Source organism: Microcebus murinus, chromosome X, assembly GCF_040939455.1.
Source record: "Microcebus murinus isolate Inina chromosome X, M.murinus_Inina_mat1.0, whole genome shotgun sequence".
Classification (NCBI taxonomy): Eukaryota; Metazoa; Chordata; class Mammalia; order Primates; family Cheirogaleidae; genus Microcebus; species Microcebus murinus.
The window spans coordinates 46073660-46095233 of record NC_134136.1 but is presented as its reverse complement, the minus strand read 5'-3'; the positions used below and the strand labels follow the sequence as shown (position 1 = coordinate 46095233).

The following is a 21574-nucleotide window of genomic DNA, read 5'->3' as shown; positions in this document are numbered from 1 at the left end:
CCCCTCCAAAAAAAAGGCACCAAATGTACTCACTGTCAAATTGGTATTAACTGATCAACACTTATGTGCACATATACTAGTAACATTCATCGGGTGTTGGGCAGGTGGGAGGGCCAAGGAGGGGAAGGATATATATACACATAATGGGTGCAGTGTGCAGCATCTGTGGGATGGACACACTTGAAGCTCTGACTTGGGTGGGCAAAGGCAATATATATAACCTGAACATTTGTACCCCCGTATGTTGAAATAAAAAAAAATTTTAAATGCAAATATATTCGATGCAATTTGATAACATGAAAAATGAAAACCTATGACCTAAGAGTACATCTCTTGTAAGAAAACTATCAACATTAAAATGACAAAACATGTTTATACAACTGCCTATGCAAATCTATTATCCTTCTATTGACATGAGATGAATTATCTCTTGCTACTATGAGGATTCCTAATACTTTCCTGATCAGACAACACATTAAGATAAAAACAACAAAACCCTTCCTTAGCATTTGGTAATGACAATGCCTTCACAGTGACATTGCCCTTTAATAACCTTGCTATAGACTTTAGGGTAGAGGGCCTGCCTTTTACAATTTAGAATGTTCTGACTTGGGCAGAATTTGACAAATTACAAAAAAGTAATTCAAGTCACTATTTCTTAACAGGACAACCTGGTATTTTGTTTGTGGTGTGACGTATCTATGAAGTTTTGCCCCTTATTTCCTTTGGAATACAAAAAGTCTACACCCAAAAGTGAAACTGAATTTTAAGCTACAATAAAATAAGTCTGATTCCTTAGAATAAAGGTTTTAAAAAATTAAAACAAGCCACCACACTATACTGGGTAAAACCATTTTATTAACTGACCAAAGCACTTCATTTTGTTTTCTGATTTGAGGTAAAACCATTAAACACAGTTCACAAGAAAATACAATGACTATTTAACTACAAGAATTTGAAACCTCACTAGTTGTTCATGTAATACTTTTACAAATTCATACAACTGTATAGTCTACTTAAGCTTAGTGTTAACCAAAAGAGCAATATCAAAGACCTAGACAATTGACTACTACTTTCGCAGTGGCTATAGTTTTGTAACAACATAATAAGTGTTACCTTACGAATATGCTTTACTTTAAAAACCACTTGGCTAGTGATGTGTATTGTTTCCTCATTGCTCAGGGGTGTATATGAAGGCCCGTAAGAGAGCAGACACCTGTTCCTGTCTGTTTGCCCCTCTCTCAGTTCAAACGTGTAAAATAATGAAATAACCATTGCCCTGCCACAAACATGGGGGTTGGGAAGATAGTCCTACAATCTTCTCCATATATTTCAGTTTGTAGGCAAGCCGGCTGGCTTTTTATAAAGCTTCCTTTTGAATGTTTAGATCCTGTTTTAATCCAAACTGTAGTTTACTATGTGAGGGTGTCTGAGTGTCCATGTGCAAGCAAGGACAACAAAGCAGTCTAGAAACACAGTATATTTTTTTCCAGCTGAGTCCAGCTTTGAGATTTCATTTTGTTACTGGACAGCTCTCTTTAATCAATATCAAAGCCTTTGGAACACTGCAGATTTGCTTTAGAGGTAGATAAAACAGAAATCATGCAGTTAAGTCAATTGAGGAAAAAAAGGGATTTGCTGTCTTGAGAGAACATCATGACTAATAGTTGATCCTTTGTTCTTGGTGCACATCTAACGTTTTTACCTGTTCCAGGAAATATCCAAGTCTTACCTGTCTCTCAGGAAACACACATTTAATTCAGCCTGTACTAACTACAGACAGAAGAAAAACAGTATTAACATTTACATTACAGCACTGCAGTTCACTTTCTGGATTTGTGACACACAAACATATCATGCATTCTAAGACAGAAGTTAATTTTATCAGTGTCACTAGTGATGTTAATTAAAAAATTTACAGCAAGTTCAAAACTTTTCTAAATATTGAAATCACCATGTTTTAAAGACAGACTGGAATGTTACAAATGATTCTGCAAGATACAAAAATAGATATGCTTCCACTGAATGCTTTAATCATTTTTCCGAGCATTCTCATCTTTTGGTTCTTCCTCATCCGAATACACAGTGGGCTCCTCACCCTCCTTCAGCAGTTTGCCCACATGATGATACTTGACTGGAGGTAGAGAAAAAAAACCACAAATGGTCATTCTCATGCCTTCTAAAATAATCACTACCACATCTCATCTGAAAGCATTTATTAGAGGCCTACAATATATTCAGCAATGTGTTAGGCTCCTTGAAGGATACAAATGTGGTTTATACCACAGTCCTTGCCAATAGGAAATTAGAGCTTTATTCAGAAGGCAGAAACATAAAAAAGGTAGCAATGTCTGGCAATGCACGTGCAAGGTAATCTCAAAATGAATTATGGGGCTGGGGCATGGTGGGTCATGTTGCTAGCACTTTAGGATTGCTTGAGGCCAGGAGTTCAAAACCAGCCTAGGCAACACAATAAGATCCTATCTCTACTAAAAAAAAAAAAAATAAGAAGAAGAAGAAAAAAGAAAAATTAGTCAGGCGTGGTGGTGCACGCCTGTAGTCCCAGCTACTTGGGAGGCAGTGAGCGAAGACTGCACCACACATGCCAGCCTAGGTGACTGAGCAAGCCCTTGTCTCTAGAAACAACAAAAAAAGAATTGTGTTTTCATGTAGACAGTGTTTAGAAGAGCAAGGACATGTAATGAGTTAGTTAGAAAGGTTGCAGAACACTTCATGGAAGAAGGATATGTTTTGGAAAAAATATATAGAAGGATTTGGGGAAGGAGGGATTTCCGGAAAACGAAAACACCACGTACAATTGCATATGAAACTGAACATATCTGAGAAGCAATAAAGAAACCAAGTTGGCAGAGGCAGAGTAGGCATCTGGAAGTAGAAGGAGATAAGGTTGGCTAAGTTAGTGTGGGGAAATATTATGAAAGATCTGAAAAGCCAGCCTGAGGAGTTTGGACTTATCCTATATGTGGCAAAGTGCACTGAAAATTTATCAGCAAAGGAAGGACAATGTAAAATACTGCTTTAGCAACAATATTATCAATGTGGTGTACAGGAGAGATTTCAGGAAGGAGAGACTAGAAGCAGGGCAACCAGGAGGCTACTATGCAGATCCAGGTGCAAAGGAACCACAGCTAGGAGTAGGGTGGTGTCCATGGGAATGGAAAGGAGAGGCTAAGAGATACTTTGAAAGCAAGCTAGAACATGAGTTAATGAAGTGAAAACTGGAGGTTCCATGGACCAAAATGGGGACTGTGTAGAGGAAATCCACAACAAGAAATGAATAAGTGAAGTTAGTATTGGCAAGAAAAAAAAAAAAAGGTTTCCCTGAAACCTTTGAGAAGGAGTGTCCAATCCAATTATGGAGACAGAGCCATATTGTAGAGAGGAAGGAGGCATAGAGAAGAAATGAAGCAGTGGTTAGGGGCAAAAACAACTTAGAAGCTTGACAGTGAAGGGAAGGAATAATAGTCTAGTGGATGGAGAGGACAGAAGGAGACAGAAATTTTTTCCCCAACATGGAGAAAAATCTATGGGTAGTTAACACAAGTCAGGTAAAGGAGCCAGAAGACTGAGAGATGTTGGAGAAAACAAATTTAAGAGTACAAACCAGAATGCAAAAGACTTAAAGAGATGGAGTCAGCAAACCACCACATTATTACAGCCAAACTAATGCAGGATATCTCAATGTCGGAAGCCAAGAGGACCAAGTGTCTTCTTTCTGAATATGAGTAGGAATTAAAAGAGTAACCAACCTGTCTAACCAGAGCTGCTTTTGTGTGAAACAATTGGAACTATGCAGGACAAATAAAAGCCGGGTGGCACCTGGGAAACCTGCCTTAAGGGGAAGCCACACCTGCTTAGAGTACAGCTGAGGTGTTACAACAGTATTTGGGGCTAGCCTTAGTTAAGGTGGGGGAAAAAAATCACATTTTTTTCTCCAACTGATGAAGGCAAGCCATAGAAAATAGAGCTTTGTAAGTTATAAATTACAACTTGTTGGTTTCATATAGAAGATTCTATTGTTACAAAGGCATCCTTAGGATGCAAAAATTTAGGGTCTATGTTAGGTAGCTGAACTATGTTTTCAAAGTATAATGATCTGCCTCTAGACTTGAAAGCTATACTTAATCTGCTTGAGACCCAAACTCAAAGGCAGAACTATATCTGGCCATTTATTAACCTAGAACTCTTCTCTGAAGTTAGCATTATTTTAAAAGAAAATGGTTGAATATAGCCAAAAGAGCATATAATATTTAACTTATTATAGAGAACAGCAAATAGAAAACTACATTTTATATGAAAAATCTTCCTCAAAGAAATGGTTGTGTTCTTTATATACTGTTTCATAAAAGCTGGGAAAGATTATTATTCAAATTCTTGGCAGTAAAATATTACTAAAGTGATAATTAAACATATAGGTTTGACAGAAGCTAATTCCTGAATTCTCAGAATTTGAACTTAACCCCTCATTCCTACTTCCCCCCAAAGACCTCAGCCCATAGCATACGCAAGAAACAAGTGTCTCCTTTTTTCTTTTAAAAAAAACGTAGACACCATTGTTGCTGCACAGATTATAAGCATCATTCGTAGATGCAGCCTATAGTTAGGCTCAATTAGATTTAAAAAGCAGCTGTTTTGCAGAATACAAGTCTCCCATTCTTCAACGGAGATGTGGGCTGCTTTTAAACGGCAAGCTGTACAAGAGAGGGCTTATGAAAATCCGTCTTTCTGTAGCCAAGATGGCCACTACCCTTTCCCCCACACACCAAGCACCAAATCCTAGTGTGGAATCTATGCAAACCTCTCAAAAATCTTAAAATCAAAACCAGAAACCCAAGTTTCCATAGAGAACTAGCTAAAAAATGGTATGCAATCATAGCAAGTGACTCAGCACTTCTGAAATTACTTCAAGCCATGAACTTGATCTGTCCAAGATTCAGGAGCCTATCAAAATGTGCCCAAGTTTCAGGCTGCTTAGTAATAACTATTGTCCTGCCATGAATCCCCATTACTGGTAGAAATTTGATCCCGGCACAATGTTAAAAAAAAAAATGCTTACAAGTGAACTGAGACTCCCAGTCACTCAGAGTCTCCTGCTGGGCAGCATTGAGGTCAGAAAGGTCATCGTACTCATCCTTCAGTGCTTCTTTATCCAGGCAAAACGTAGCAAGGCCCCTGGATGCGTCTCTTCCAGCAAAGACCCCGTAGGGCCCCTCTTTAAAAACAAAACAAAACCAAAGACCAATTCTTTATTAGACAGTACCATTCATACACAGAAACTGGTTTCTTTACCCTTTTTGAATATCAAATTCCACTTGGAGACCACAGTAATATTGATACTTTCATTGTTATGTAGGGGATATAGAAAGACCTGTTGTCATCAAACTATTAAATGACTAAAAATTAAATCAAAATGCTATACACTTTCTTTAATCTCCTATGATGTCCAAATAGGTAATAAAAAAGTCATAAATGGTTATTGCTTGGGGGGGGGGGGTTAATGGTGGTAGGGAATCATTCCAGACAATACTGAGTCCAGGGGTTAGAATTCAACTTTAGGACATTAAATCGGGGGCCTGACTATGTTCTAGGTACTTGGGCTACGACAGTGAGAATTATGGTTTCTTAATAAGCCCTAATGTGTAAATGAAAATATTTCTTTATAAATGTAGTCTGGTATGTTTTAATGAGTCAATGTCATGTCATAGAGATCTTTGGTTGCAAGACTCAGTTAAACATTAACTCATAGCATCTGCAGGAGCAATCATTTTATAAGAGTATTAGTGGTTCAAAAATCAATCCACATGTTATATAACCTTCACTGTCAATAAATAAGAGATAGCACAGAGGGGATCAGCTCAATCATCTTGTTTTGGGTGGGTTTAAGGAGAAGACTGAAAATACTAAAATTTTCATGGAAAAAAGGGCTGTAACAATACTGCAAAATAACTATAAAACTTAGAATGCTATTATATATGTTATTATACTGCACTTTTGTCTAAGAGCAGTAAATTGTTGTTCCGCAGGTACTTAAATTGGATGTTTAGACTTATTTAAATATTGCACAAGTAAATGAAGAGAATCCAGTGTACTTTAAACATTGTGTTGTTTTCCCAAAGGTAGACCAAACAGCAACCCTGACATTAAAAAGTGTGAGTAACCACCCAGTATGCCAAGTATGAGAAAAGATCAAGTTTCAATATGGCCTGGTCACCTGAAACCTCAATCCACCAAGAAAATTTTTTAAAATTAGATGAATTCTATGACCAACTTTTAAATGCAATTAAGATTCCAAAGAAAAATGGTTGTTTTTTAATCATCATTACATGCTGCCATTTCCACTAGAGAAAGTAAAAATACCTCACATATTTTTCATAAATGTATATCTCTGTGGAAATGGTAGTACCTAGTGCTTGAAAATAAGCAAACTGGGCCGGGCGCGGTGGCTCACGCCTGTAATCCTAGCTCTCTGGGAGGCCGAGGCGGGTGGATTGCTCGAGGTCGGGAGTTCAAAACCAGCCTGAGCAAGAGCGAGACCCCGTCTCTACTATAAATAGAAAGAAACTAATTGGCCAACTAATATATATAGAAAAAAAAAATTAGCCAGGCATAGTGGCTCATGCCTGTAGTCCCAGCTACTTGGGAGGCTGAGACAGAAGGATCGCTTGAGCCTAGGAGTTTGAGGTTGCTGTGAGCTAGGCTGACGCCATGGCACTCACTCTAGCCTAGGCAACAAAGCGAGACTCTGTCTCAAAAAAAAAAAAAAAAAAATAAGCAAACTGTACTGGTTTGGACTTCACCATTTCAGAAATTATGGTCACTGACTTGGTAGACTGGGTCTTTACCTAGCAAACCTCACAGAATACTTAAACAAGGTCCTTGGGAAAGCACTAAAATCTTTGGAGAATACATATTATTCATCACAATATATATTCACTAGAATGTAAGCTCCATGAACAGAGAATTGTGGGTTTTGATCACTGCTATATTCTCAGCACCTACAACCATGCCTTGTATGGAGTAATAGGCACCTGAATGCATAATTTTTAGGAATCCTGTATAACATGAAGTATCCTTTCCATCGTGATGTTGTTAACTATTCATGGGCTTACTGAGTGATAGCGCAGGGTAGAGACTTGGAGATCTCAGGATGGGCCATCCTTATCACTTTTCAGAGGGAAAACTGAGGCACAGAAAGAACAATGTTTTGTACTAGTTCACATAGCTGGTCAGTGACCCAACCAGGACCAGAACGCAGGTTGCCTGACTTCCAATATTGTGCTCTCAGCACAGGCCAACATTCCTCTCAATGACTTTGCAAATATGATGATGCCCAATGCACATGTTTTGACTACTTTATGGTTTAGCTCAGTAATAACAGGTTTTGATAAATTATTTTGACAGTTACATGCTTACAAAAAGTAGGTATTCTAAAATGTCCACAAGAAAAAAAATAGGAGAGTTCCTTAAGAACCTTCACACATCTGATTATGATTAGCTGGATCGAGAGAGGAAAACAAAGGTGTAGGCCTGAGCAGTTTACTGCCTTCTGTACTCAGACCAATGGGGAAGAGAACACTGTCATCGATGTGGACACCCCCTGAGCTCTCTGTGTTTAGAGGAGTCCATATTGGACTCTTCTTCCTCCTCTCCAAGTATTCTGTGAAGCAGGACTTTCCAAACCTGACTGCTTCTCAAATTCGCTGGGGGAGCATGTTCAAATGCAGATTCCTGGACCTCCCCCAGAGTCTCATCTGTGGTGATGGTGACGAGGCTGGAAATCTGTATTTTTGCTCAGACGCATCAGGTGATTCTGATAGGCAATGAGGTTTGCAAAAACCTCACCTCTAAGGAACCCTCCCAAGCCTTCCCCTTCCAGCAGCACTGCAGACAGCCATCTCTCATTTCCCCTCCTGTTGGCTCTTCCTGAAATCCCCCCACCCAGAAGCCTTCATAGCCCTACCCCTTTTGTTTCTCGGGATCCTCCCACTTCTTCCTCCCTCCATTTTTATTTTTTGGCTTCTAGTCCTTTCTCTCTTGCTACAGACTAAATACCGTATTTTCTTAGCAGCTTACCACGTTACCACTGTCCACCACATTCAGCCTTTATTTTATTCCTTCCTCAACCAACCCTTTCCCCTACGGAGCCTCCCCTGTCCACCTTCCAGCCTTTCCCCATGCGCCACACGCAGCACGCGCGCACACATACCAAACACATGCCACATACATACCTGACACATGCCTCACTGCAAGCTTGCACGCACACACACACACACACCCCTGACGAACCACATATACTGAAGAGGCACACACCGCGCATGCACACACAGCGCACACACATCACTACCCACCAAGCACAATGCTCCGAGCTGCTGGTAATTTCAATCCCCACTTTTTCCAACACCCTCACATTCCAAGACTATCCCTGGCCCCTTGGCGTCATTGGCCTTCCCGTCTTCTCCAAGTCTGGACTGTCTCTGCTCCTGCGCTTCCCCCCTCAAGCCTCCCTCGAGACACCCTCATTTTCTTTTCTCGAACCTGACACCAAACCCTCCTTGCAGGAATCCCCAAATCCACGACCTTCGAAAACTCCCCCAACACCCCGTGCTCTGATGTGCCCCCCTTCCAGCCTCGTGGTCCCACCCACCACAGGCTTCCTCCACCCCCATCCCAGCGTTGTCAGCGCGGGCCGGCATCTGCCCCCCCCCCCCCCCCCCCCCCCCCCGCCTGCAGCCCCTCCAGAGCGTCTCTTATCCCTTGCCCGCTCAGGGAGCCTCCCGGCTGTCGCCTGCCCGCCCTCCCTGGCTCGCCGCCATTCCTCCCTCTGCTCAGGGACGCCCCGCTCCCCGCTGGCTTCTCCCGGCCCAGCCCCGTGCTGGGGCCCCCTTCTTTTGTCTCCGCGACCCCCTTGCCGGCCGCCGTACCGGGCCCGTAGAACTTGCGGCCTTTGGTCACGTCGAACACCTTGCCATTGATGGCCATGAGTATGCGCGGGTCCTGGACGCCGTCGAAGCGCCGCAGCTCGGCAGGGGTGAAGTCGCGCCGCTTGAGGCGGGGCAGCGAGGGAGGTTCGTCGTCGTCGCTGTCGCTGCTGGCCGCAGGCTGGTCCCCGCGCACGATTTTGTAGAGCAGGAAGATGCAGAGGCCAAGCAGCAGAAGGTTGAGCGGCGACGTGAAAATCTCGTGCAGCAGCCCGCCGCCCTCCAGCTCGCTCGGATCGGCGCCGGTCGCCACCACATCTTTGGCAGCCATGATCTCTAGAGCAAAGGTTGGGCCGGGCTGGGCAGGACTCCGGAACTCGCCGCTTTCTCCTCCCTCTCCGCGAGCTAGTGGCGCGCAGAGCTCCGCGGCGGATGAGGACTAGAGCGGGGAGGAGGCGGGGCCTTGAGGGGCGGAGCATCATAGCCCCGCCCCCTGCGGCCACCTAAGCGCCCCGCCCGGCTCAGTCAGGCAGGGCCCGGCTCAGGCCCCCCACGTAGCCTCCCTAGTCCTGCTCCCCTCCACTAGCCGGCCCCCGCCTCCCCCCACCCCGGCCGAGCGCTGCCCACCCCTCCGCTCTACCTGCAAGGCCCAGGCTCTCGCAGTCCTCCAGCTAACCGCGTCGCAGCGCGCAGCCCTCCTTGGCACCCGCCCCCCTTTGCTCCTTGCAGACCTGTGTGGTTGGTCGAGCTCTGTGCTAGGCCCCCTCCGCCACCTGATGCGCGCCAAACGCCGACGCCATTTCTCTTGCTTCAGGCTCCCTCTCCCCTGTCTCCCATTCCAAAGCCCCTCATTTTTCACACACATACACTCTCCCTCCCAGGCCACCCGCCAGGACCACAAAGCTACAAAGCTGTCTTAGGCGACAGGAAACTCATTCCTCGAGCACCATTTTCTGTCTTAGAGCCCCCACTCGCTCTCCTTCATGGCCTTTCCTCGATTTTCCCCCAGATGGTATGAGGCGGGCACCCACGGGATAGCTAAAGTCAATGCTCCCTAATATCTGGGGAAACGAGTCAGATCGCCCGATTTCCTTTGGGTTTGTTCTCGAAAAATAAACCCTTTTGCAATCACAGATTTGCTCAGTCACTAGGCATCAGTAAGCCACGTCCTCTCGTTGCAAATTTTTAATGTCCAAAGTTTCTTTGTTTGGCAGCGTTCCTTCATTTGAAGTCTGTCGAGCTACCCTTGGCAGTCACAATAACCCTGAACTGGAGCCCGGACAAAGGCGGGATTTGGAAGGGGCCTAGGCTTGGTGCCTTCTTTTCCTAGGTATTTCATCGGGCCTTTGATGTGCTAACAGGCTGCACGGGAGCAGGCCTCCACAGAGTAAGGGTTTTTCTGGTCCTAAACCAGCGGTCCTTTATCTTGTGGCAGGGGGAGGGGAGCAGAAGAAAGGATAGAGAGAGGGAAAAAAATAATTAAAACCAAGCCATGCACACATCTGCAGCCCAGAGCAGTACTCTTCCATCACGGATTCTGTCGGCTTGCACATAATTTACTTCCCAATAGGCAAGAAGACTTGAGGAGAGAATTGGCTCTTTACCTCAGAATTCTAAAAATTTCTGGCAAATTTCTGCTTCCATCCTTGCCCTCCCATCTTCTTAAATCATTTAAAAATGTAATGAGCCAAATACTTTTTTTTTTTTTTTTTGAGACAGAGTCTCACTTTGTTGTCCAGGCTAGAGTGAGTGCCGTGGCGTCAGCCTAGCTCACAGCAACCTCAAACTCCTGGGCTTGAGTGATCCTTCTGCCTCAGCCTCCCGAGTAGCTGGGACTACAGGCATGTGCCACTATGCCCGGCTAATTTTTTATATATATATCAGTTGGCCAATATAATTTCTTTCTGTTTATAGTAGAGACGGGGTCTCGCTCTTGATCAGGCTGGTTTTGAACTCCTGACCTTGAGCAATCCGCCCGCCTCGGCCTCCCAAGAGCTAGGATTACAGGCCTGAGCCACAGCGCCCGGCCCAAATACTCTTTATATCAGGCCTACACAGTTTTCTCTGAGCTAAATCTACGGTTAGCTGAGGCCCCTCCAGATCTTTTGTCAAACCTCTTCAATTTAAATCATGGGGAAACAGGCTCAAATTGAGGGCTCTCGGCTGTAGTAGAGTCTAATTATTCTTTTTTTAAAAAAAAAAATCATGTAGGGTCAACACGTGTTTAAAAGCCAACAAACTTGCAAGAAATACATTCATGCGTAACTTATATTACAAACAGTTAATATCCTTTAAGAGCTCATTTGAATTGATAAGAAAATCCATGAGATTCTTCTCAGTAAATGGACAGACTAGGAACAGGTGATTCACAAAAAAAGGTATACTAATGGTGAATAAGCATATGAAAAAGTTCTGTCTTGCTAGCAAAAAGGAAAACACAAAGATATCACTGTCACCTATTGCTTTCCTGTAGGAAAGATAAAAGGGAAAAAAGGATAACATACACTGTTGTGGGTGGTAAGACTCTCATACACTATTGAGGGGGGAGAAATTGGTATAAACCTTTTGTTATCCATAAAAATATTTTCTGTTCATTAATCTCACTTCTAGAAATCTACACTCTGACCCAGTAATTCTGCTTTTAGGAATCTATCCCAAGGAAACTCTTAGAAATGCAGACAAAGATTTCATTACTAAGCTGCTTATCAGAGATTCATTTTTAATATGGAAAAACTAGAAACAACCTAAATGTCCACCTTTAAATAAAATGGCTAACTAATCTGCTTGAATTGTGGTAAAACCATAAAATGGCCATCCAGATATCATCATGATGTGGGAAAATGTTTACGTTTTAATCTTAAGAGAAAAAAACAGGACACAAAACTATATGAATTCAATTATGTAAAAAAAAAAAAATACATGAAAGGAAGCCTGAAAAGAAACATGCTGAAGTGTTAACCATCGTGATTGATAGTTTCTTCTTTGCACTTTTCTACATTTTCTACCATGAACGTATGTCACTTTTTGCCTTGGAAAAAAATGGTTTTACTATTTCTTTTCTGAAAACTTGTAGAACGATAATACCTGTTCACTATGACAAACATAAATAATATGGAAGTATATAAAGTAAAAAAAAATGAAATTCATTTCTCCGTCTCCCAGTTCCCCAATCTTTAAATCAGGCCCATGAATTAGCAGTTTGGTTTATATTCTTGCAGATACTTGCAAGACACACACACATAAGGATTTTGTTTTACAAAACTAGGGATAACTCTAAATAATAAAATATTTATCAGTTGTTTTATAATAAAGACAGGCAAAGGTAAAAAAATAAAAACAAGCCATTAGCTCCTCACCCAGATAACCCCTGCTGGAATTTTTTTTTTTAAGTTATATTTGGTAAGGTTAGAAAATTCAAACTATAGAATCTGAGGGTATTTTGTAATTAAAAAAAAAAAAAAGAAAAAGAAAATTCAAACTAAGGAAAAATGCAGAAGATAATTAAAGCTTTCTTCCTCACTCCTGATTCTCTTTCCTCAAAGGTAAACACTATTAGACGTGGGGAAACTGTTTTTATGGAGGGCTGGGGGGGGATTTATAATTCTCATTTCTCATAGTCCAGTGTCTTTTCTGCTACAGCTCTGCATCCCCCTTGGAGGGGTAATGGATTAAAGAAGTCCTGATTCACACAGAGGGTAGAAAAGTTGTGTAATTTAAAACCTCAAGAAGTGATACAGTTTGCAAATATAAATGCTTTCAAACCAAATTTGATGTGAAGTAAGGTGGGCTATTAGGGAACACTGGGATGTTGATATTGTTGAAGAAAAGCATCCACCATTTTGGCTCATGTCAGAATCAATTCTGGCTGGGAAGGTTTCGTACAGGGTGACAGTTCTCAAGTTATCTGGAAATAAGCAAGAGTGTGCCTGAGTAAAAAGCCCTTCTCAGAACCTGAGAGTTGCCTTATATGTGCTCTTTGGCTTCAAATCAATTCCTAAAATCTGCCAGGGGTCCTCAAACTTTTTAAACAGGGGGCCAGTTCACTGTCCCTCAGACTGTTGGAGGGCCGTTGGAGAGTGCGCACACATTCCACACATGCGCACTGTGGGCCCGGGACAAGTCGGCTGCTAAGCAGGACAGGCAGCTTCGGCAAAAACACCTGGCGGGCCCGATAAATGTCCTCGGTGGGCCATGTGGCCCTCGGGCCATAGTTTGAGGACTCCCTATGCACTTGACCTGAGGACTACTTATTTCCCAAGATACATGTTAAGTCTTTTAATGCTTCCAAACTTTCTGCCTCCTTGTAATTATTTTTAACAGTTTCAAAGAAAAATAGGACAATTGACTGATTAGCTAGAAAATGTGTGGGAAACAATTCAACCTCACTAGTAATAAAATATATCCAAAGAAACATAACAACATACCATTTTTCATCATTTATATTACTAGAGTGTTCTGTTTTCTCATTTGTTGCTTGGAGCTTTTTAAGAATGGTAATACTTGGTGTTGGCAAGCATGCAGCAAGTCAAGCACTCTGACACAATTGGCAAGAGTGAAATTTCTAGAATACAAGATTCATTTTGTTCACCAACTTATTTTAAGCCCCTAGTCCGTGTCTGGCATGTAGTAGGCATGCAATAAATATTTGTTGAACTAAATTACGTTGTAAATGGATATAGGCTTTCTAGAAAGTCTTTTGGCAATATGCAACAAAAGCCTCAAATGATTCTTAGCCTGTGGCCAAGAAATTTAACTTCTAGGAATTTTTTCTAGGGAAGTGTTCAGCAATGTGAATAAAAATTTGTGTAGAAAAATCAAAAAGCACAATTTATGACAGCAAAAAAACTAGAAACCACCTAAGTATCCAAAATGCTCCTCATCTCACGAAGAGTAGAAGCCAAAGTTCTTATAGCATCTACAAGGCCCTGCAGGATCTGCACCAACCCACCCACCCTTACCTTTAAAACTTTAAGACCTCACTTACTACTTCCTCTCCTGGTCATTCTGCTTCAGCTACAGTGGCCTTATTGCTGTCCCTTGAACAACGAGGCTATTTCCAATTCAGGGCCACTGTATTTATGATTCCTTTTGCCTGCAGTGCTCTTCCCCAGATATCCTCATGGGTCGTTCCTTCACCACTTTCAAATCTTGAAACACCCTCATCCCACTCTCCACCCTTCTTCCCTGCTTTATTTTTCTCCATCACATTTACTGTTCCTAATATACATTGTCATTTTTCATTTTTTTATCTCCTCCGACTTGAATATAAGCTACATGAGAACAGAGATTTTGTCTATTTTCTTCACTGCTGTATCCCTGTACTTAGAATAGTGCCTGGCATATAGTAGGTGCTCAATTAATATTTGTGGAATTGAATTTATCTGGTATGGTAAACTCATTATGTTAAATACACATGCATAGAAAAAAAGGATTATGGGTAATTGTTGCTGTTGTCCTTACACAGTGAACATAAATTACTTATATTATTGTAAAAAGCAATAAAAAGTTTAAAAATTTAAAAAATAGAAAACAAAATTCCACAGTTACCAACTACATCTTCAGTGATAGTACATGGATCGACATTTTCAGTTTCAGAGGCTGGATTAGGCAGCATTTCATGCTGAGATTTTAGACTTTAAAGAGACCTGCTCATCTACATCTACCTGATCAGCCTCCACTGAGCTCCAGCCCCGTGCTAGACTCTGTGGTTGGCTAGGGATGCAAAGTTGTTTCCCCTCAAGGAAGGAGCTCGCAGTCTAGCAAGGGGAGACGGCCAAAAGGTCATAGATGCTGTGGTCGAGGTCTCTACATGGTAAGGGGAGGTGGGCAAAGGATGGTGGGAGGTATGATTTAGCAACGTTTCATATAGGAAATGACACTGAGCTGAGTCTCAAAATTTTTCACCAGGTGGATTAGGAAGGGGATGAACCAGTGGTTCTCAAACTTTAATGAGGATGAGAATAATCTTGAAGAGGGGGAAAGTACTTATTCAAATGTCTGTTCCTAGGACCAGGCCCCAAAGATTCTGATCCAGGAGGTCTAAGGGGAAGCCTGAGAATCTCCATCTTCAGTAATAGCTAACATTGTTTGCACACTTATTATGTGCCAGGCAATGTTCTAAACCCTTTGTGGATTAACTCTCATACTCTTCCTAAAACACTGTGAGGCAGTTGGTTATATTATCCCCATTTCACAGCTGAGGAAACTTAGGTACAGAGAAGTTAAGGAACTTGTCCACTGTCACACTACTAGTAAGTGGCGATGTCAGAATTCGAAAATAGTCGGTCTGGTTCGAACACTTGGTTGTTCATTATTAAGCCATTTTACCTCCATTCCAATAAGTGACCAAGCACCCCAGGTGATTCCAATGCAGGTCAGAAACACTGAGGTAGAAGCAGCAACTTGAACAAAGGCACACAGGTGCCTGACAGCATGCCCTATTCTGGGAAAACCCTCTCTTGACTCTTCATTGTCAGTTAAATCAAGTCTAAAGTCCTTAGCATGATTTACCCTACTGTGGAGCGCTACTCATCCAGATTTCGCCTCCCACCCCCACTTCAGGACCCAAGCACCCATTCCCTGAGCTCCCCAACTGCTGAAAGCCTGACAGCTTGCAACTGAATCCTCATTCCGAGATTGCACCAGGCCTAAGAGATCTTTCTAACCGAAAGCCACACCTCCTTTTCAGTACAGCCTGCTGGTAATGAATGGCCAATACAGGAATATCGAGCCCTGTCTGCCTTACTCCCTCTGAGGACAATTCTGAGGGGCCATGCCAGGCTCAGAGAGCTCCCTGTGGGATTGACAGAGGCTGTGTTGTGACTGCACTACAGCTTAGCTTCTCGTCTGCCTGATCCTGCTTCCTTGCCTTACCCTACAGGTGTAGATCCAAGCACTCCTCAATAAGCTTCCTACATACTAATAACCTCAATCGCAGAATCTATCTCCCAGGGAACCCAACCTCCTGCAATCTGGCCTCAGGCTACCTGTACAGCTTTATATCTTTCTGCTTCCTCCTTACCCTTGGCACTCCAACCACACTGAAGCCAGGAATGACTTGGCCAACATCACAACTAATGTGTATTCACTGAGTACTATAAACACTTCACCTGTATTTCCTCATTTATCTTGCACAAGTTAGGCTCATTATCCCCTTTTTATAGATGAGGGAACTGATACACAGAGAGGTTACGTTACTTGCCCAAAGTCATAGTTAGTAAAAGATGGCACTAGAATTTAAACCCACCAGCAGTCTGGCCCCAGAGCCCTTGTTTTATGAGAGATCATTTTGCTTTTTTTTTTTTTAGCGTATTATGGGGGTACAAGTGTTAAGGTTACATATATTGCTCATCCCCCCTCCCCCCTCGAGTAAGAGCTTCAAGCGTGTCCATCCCCCAAACGTTGCACATCTTACTCGTTGTGGTTTTATATACCCGCCCCTCCTCCCCCCTCCCGACACCCGATAAATGTTACTCCTATATGTCCACTTAGAGATCATTTTGCTTTTTACAAGTATTGTGCTGGTAGGTGCATTAAGGTTCCAATTGGAGAGGTGGAGACTGGAGCGGGGACAACAGAGAGGAGCCTTACCCCAGGAGAAAATGAGGGCTTAAATCAAGGTTGGGATGATGAGGACATAAATGCAGGGACAGATATATGTTAAGGACTTGGATGGGACAGGGCTTAGGATTCTTCCTCTACTTTTCCCATTTCTTCTACATCCAACTTATGCCCCAAATTTTTGCTTGGGTGGGTGGGTGGATAGCATATCAGTCACCAAGAGGAGGTATACAGGGAGAAGGGCAAACTTGCAGAAAAGACCTTATATTTAAGTGGGGGTTGTGTCTTAGAGTGTGGCTCATGAGCCAGTAGTGTTGGCTTAGCTGGAGCTTATTAGGAATGCACGCGTGGGCAGTATCCCAGGCCTACTGAATCAGAGTCTCCATTTTAACAAGACCCCCAGATAATTCACATGCACATTAATGTTCAAAAAGCACAGGCATAAGGAATGTCCTGGTGGAAAGATCTAGTAATGTGTCCAGTTAGAGATTTGGGTTTGGGATTCAGCATGAGGTCTTGATTGGAGAGGTAGAGACAGGAGGTATCAGCGTGTTGGTGGTAGTTGAAATTGCTGGCGTTGAACTAGATCACCAGGGAGAATACAGGGTAGACATCCCTCCAAGGCTCATTGCACAATGTGGTAAGCCAAGGCTGGGAAATTGCTGGCCTTGGTGACTACAGCTGGTTTGAACACATGTTTATTTGACCCTCACGTTATTTTAATTCTTGAAATATTAGATGTAGGCACTTAACCAATAGATTTTTACATAAAACCGGTATTTCTGACTCTCTTAAAAAAATGTGAAGATCTGGTTATATCTTAATTTCTGCAAGAGAAGAGGAGAAAAAAATTTAAAAAATATTTTTTTTTAATGTGAAGATCTGGCATAATTTCCCCGTGTGACAACAATTGGCCAGAGCTGCTTAGCAGCTGCCTCCTTTAGGGGGTACAAATAAAGGAGCCCCACTTGTCCCGACTGTATCACCAATGCCGAGAACAAGTATGAATTGTCTTTTATCATAGTTGCTCTGTTTCTGTTAATGGCAGAATTAAGCAGATAGTCAAATGATTTTTGTACCCGTGACTCTATCAAAAATGGAAAATGAAAGGGGTCAGGCTTACTGTTTTTTTAAAAAAGGGCAAGAACACATTTCTTTGTGAATTCCAGCCTGTACTACATTGCCACTCACCCACCACCCTCATATTACTCATTCATATTACTGGCCTGGCATCCATAGGCAGGTTGTAGAGAGAAAAGGAGTGCCAAGATAGAATCTGGGGGGAGATTAACATTGTAGGGATAAATAGAGGAAGAGGAATCCACCAAGGAGATTGAGAATAAAAACTGCAGGTGGTAGGAAGATGACAGAAGAGTGTGTCCTGCCAAAAGCAAAGGGAGGAGAAAGGGTTTCCAGGAGAGGGAGGCTCACAGTGCTGAGTGCTGCAGGGGGATCAAGAAAGATGACGATTAAAGAGTTACTTGGACTAGGCAGTTAAGACTTCTGAGTTACTTAAGCCAGAGTCCTTTTAGTGTGACATGAGAAGGGTAGAAGCCTGGTTCAAGTGGCCTAGCGGGTGAGTGGAATGTGAGGATTGAGGAGATCCTACCCCTCAAACAATAAGTCTGAGAAGCTTGACTAAGGCAAAGGGGGTGGGAGATAGAGGGAAGTTGGATTTCTTGGTTTGATATTTGTTTTTCTGAAAGCTGTAATAGACTTTGGCTGCAGCGACATAGCCAGTAGATACTTAGAGGCTGAAAATACAGGAAGGAGGGGGTATTAATCAACCCTGTGGCATGAAATGAGACAGGAGAGGATGAAATCAAAAGAACATGTGGAGGGGGGCATATCTTGTCCCTTAAGAGTAGAGGAAGAGAAATGTGGGGACCTCAATGTTGAGGGACTTTGAACCTGACAGGTTCAATGATTTCCATGAAGTAGGAGGCAAGGTCAACTGCTAAAGGAGTAGAATGGGGAGAGAGAGGGGAAGAGCAAGAGCTTGAATGTTGGCCAAGGCTAATATTTTCACCATTCCCTCCATAGGGGCTTTTAGAAACAGGAAGAAACAGGAGAAATGCGGGCATTATGTTGCCTAGGAAACACAGTGGTTTGCTAGAGCAATAATAGGTTCTTTTGAATCTTATTAACCCTTTCGTATCCATTGCCACCTAAAAGAGAACTAACCAGTGAATAGGGATGGAAGTAGAGAGAATTCTGTTCCATTCCGCTCCATAGAACACACAGTGGGCATCCTCTGTTGCCTCCCCAAAATATGGGGGTATGAGTAGCCCTGGGACAGGAGACTTAAATAGGAGAAACCATCAAAGAAATGGCAGGCAGTAAGTTATCAAAGATGAATTTCCCCTATTTCCTTGTGCTTGTGAGTGCCTCCCACCACACACACTCATTCCATACTTCTGCATGTTATAGGTGCGATCTCACTATCCGACCAACCAGAAATATTCAGGGTTAATATGTGGGAATTATTCCTTCCTTCATTTTTTTTCCCTGTGTGGCAGGAAAACCTAATTGAGAAATTAACTGTTTCTTGTTTCCTCTGCTATAGGTTCAGCTCTACACAAAATGTATTTTTCTCTCCCTTACTCTTGCCACAAAGGGTGGCCAAGGCTTTGTGACAAGGGGATCTGGACTTTACTTGCACCAGAAGAGGAAAGAGGACTTTGTTTTCAAAAGGTCTAGGTTATGGAGAGCGTGGAGCTGGACTGCGTGAGAGTGGAGGCTTCTGAAGCTGGGAGGAGTGGAGTGTGGGCCAGCCTCAGCCAGGGCTAGATCCCCCGAGCCTGGGCACATATTGCAGTTGGGAGGCAGTGTCCCCACCTTCCCTCCACTGCCTCCCAATCCCCCAGAAGCCCAGAGCAGAGGGTGTGTAAATTCTACTGAGGGAGCCTTTCCCTCCAGACTCAGTTGTCCCTCCCAAGCTGATGCTGGTCCATCGTTCTTGGTGACTCAAACATCCAAATGGATGACCCATTCCACACTCTGACCCTTCCACTTCCTCAAATTTCTTCACCTCCAGCCACCTTTTCCTCTACCCCACATCTGCCACCCTCTCTTGGTCACACACTAGACGTTTTCAAAAGCCCAAAACCTGGTTCAACCCAACTGTCCCCCCTTTCCCTAACTGCTCATAAACAACTGAACACTGCAGTAGGAAAGCACGTTAATCTACTGGGCTGGTCTCACATGGAAAAATTTTTGAAAAAAAAGAAATAAAACCATATTATTAACAGATGACATCATCTAAGTAGGAAATCCAATGGATTCTACAAATAAGCTACTAGAACTAATGAGTGAATTAGTAAAGTTGAATGATGGAAGATTGACATAAATATCGATTTTTTTCTATTAATAGCAATGAACGATTAGAAATGAAAACAAAGAAAAATACCACCTACAATAGCATCAAAATATGAAATACTTAGGGACAAAAATGTACACATATTATATGATTCCATTTATATAAGTTTCCAGAAAATGCAATCTAATATATAGACAGAAAGCAGATCAGCAGCTACCTGGGCATAAGGAACGGGGAAGGGCTCATTTGAAAATGTATGACCAAAATTTATAAATGGACTATGCCATCCTATAATTATACTACAAGACCTTTCTCCCACTCTCTGGGAGGACTCTATCACACCATTTCCCTTCTCTTTAAACCTCCAATATCCCCTCACTATTCTCATTCTCAGCTGATGACCTTGCATTTTATTTCATTAAGAAAACAGAAGCAATTAGATGAAAACTCTATTATCTTCCCCGCCACTAAACCCACCAACTCCCATCTGCATCATTATTCTCTGTTTTCCTTCTTGGTATACAGTAGGGAGCATTCTTCCTCCTCTCAGGGGCCTTCATCTTGAACTCTGCATCCATCTGCCGCATGTATTCTCAAGACCTTGGCTCCCACAGTTGTCCTTTCTCTCTGTCTCCTGCATGTTAATATCATCCTCGCTATTTGATCATATTCACGTGCAGATAAACATGCTCTAGTGTTTCTTCTCTTTTAAAACGCTTTCCCCAACCCCAGATCTTCCTCCTACCTACTGCCCCGTTTTTATGTTCCCTATGTACCCAGAGTTCTACAAAGGGTTGTCTATATGTGTTATCTCCACATCCTCATCTCCCATTTTCTCCTCCACCCACTCCACTGGGTGTTTGCCCCCATCACGCCTTCAATACCATTCTTGTCTATGTGCCAGTTCCACGGACATTTTTGTAACCTTGTCTTCTTTTGTAATCTTGTTTCTCAACATTTGCCAGAGTTGATCACTGCACCTTGAAATACTTTCCTTACTTGGTTTCTGGAATACAGCCTCTGATGGTTTTTCTTCTTTCTCATTGGCTACTCTTTCTTGGCTGCCTATACCATTTCCACCCTCTATACCAGACTTTTTAAATGTTGAAAGTGCCCCAGATATGTCCTGGACCAGCATCTGTTCTCATTCTCTCCCTAAGAGATTTCATTCAATCCTATGGCTTAAAATGTCATTCATATACTCATGACTCACATATTTCAACTTTTTACCCTGGCCTAGCCCTGGACTCCAGATCCTGCATGCAGTTAGGCATATTTGATGTTAATAGGCATCAGAATCTTTACATGTCCTGAACAGAGCCTTTCATCTCATCCTTGTATTAGTCAGTATTCAGTGGTAAGAGGCAGAAACTGTTTAGTTATTTTGAGGAGAAAGGGACATAATGCAGGGAATTGAGAGCTTGCAAAAATCAAAAATTGGTGGAAGGGCTGGAGGAACAGGCTGCAGGAATGACTCCCAGGACTCTCTGTCCCTAAAGAGGCCCACCGTGGGTGCTGTGATCTCCTCCCCCAGTCAGGAAAGTGAGCAATCAGGAAGCCTCCGCTAGGACTATTGACTCCAAGAATATAACACCATAGCTGCAATCCAGGGAAGCTGAGCCACTAGCACTGCCACCGTAAACTGACCTCCAACAGCCATGAAACTAGTGACTGAGACACAGGAACACTGAGTTGGGTGGCTGCCATTATTGCCAACATCTCTTTTTTTTTTTTTTTTTTGAGACAGAGTCTTGCT

At 42.7% G+C, this 21574-nt stretch overlaps 1 protein-coding gene across 1 annotated transcript; it reads right to left on the bottom strand.

Moving 5' to 3' along the window:
- Positions 1-838: 838 nt before the first annotated feature.
- Positions 839-9405, bottom strand: PGRMC1 (progesterone receptor membrane component 1). Its single transcript, XM_012739380.2, has 3 exons — positions 8943-9405; positions 5078-5233; positions 839-2134 (listed from the first exon to the last, which is right to left on the bottom strand). Exons 1-3 carry the CDS (start codon positions 9268-9270, stop codon positions 2031-2033), a joined length of 588 nt encoding a protein of 195 aa, XP_012594834.1. The 5' UTR covers positions 9271-9405; the 3' UTR covers positions 839-2030.
- Positions 9406-21574: the final 12169 nt, after the last annotated feature.

What these genes read in the sequence shown, in the direction of transcription:
- PGRMC1 (XM_012739380.2), bottom strand. Translation starts at nt 9,270, where the DNA reads ATGGCTGCCAAAGATGTGGTGGCGACCGGCGCCGATCCGAGCGAGCTG. An exon ending in CCGCAAGTTCTACGGGCCCG is followed by an intron (nt 5,234 to 8,942) that starts GTACGGCGGCCG and finishes TTGTTTTTAAAG; the next exon opens with AGGGGCCCTACGGGGTCTTT. An exon ending in CTGGGAGTCTCAGTTCACTT is followed by an intron (nt 2,135 to 5,077) that starts GTAAGCATTTTT and finishes CTCTACCTCCAG; the next exon opens with TCAAGTATCATCATGTGGGC.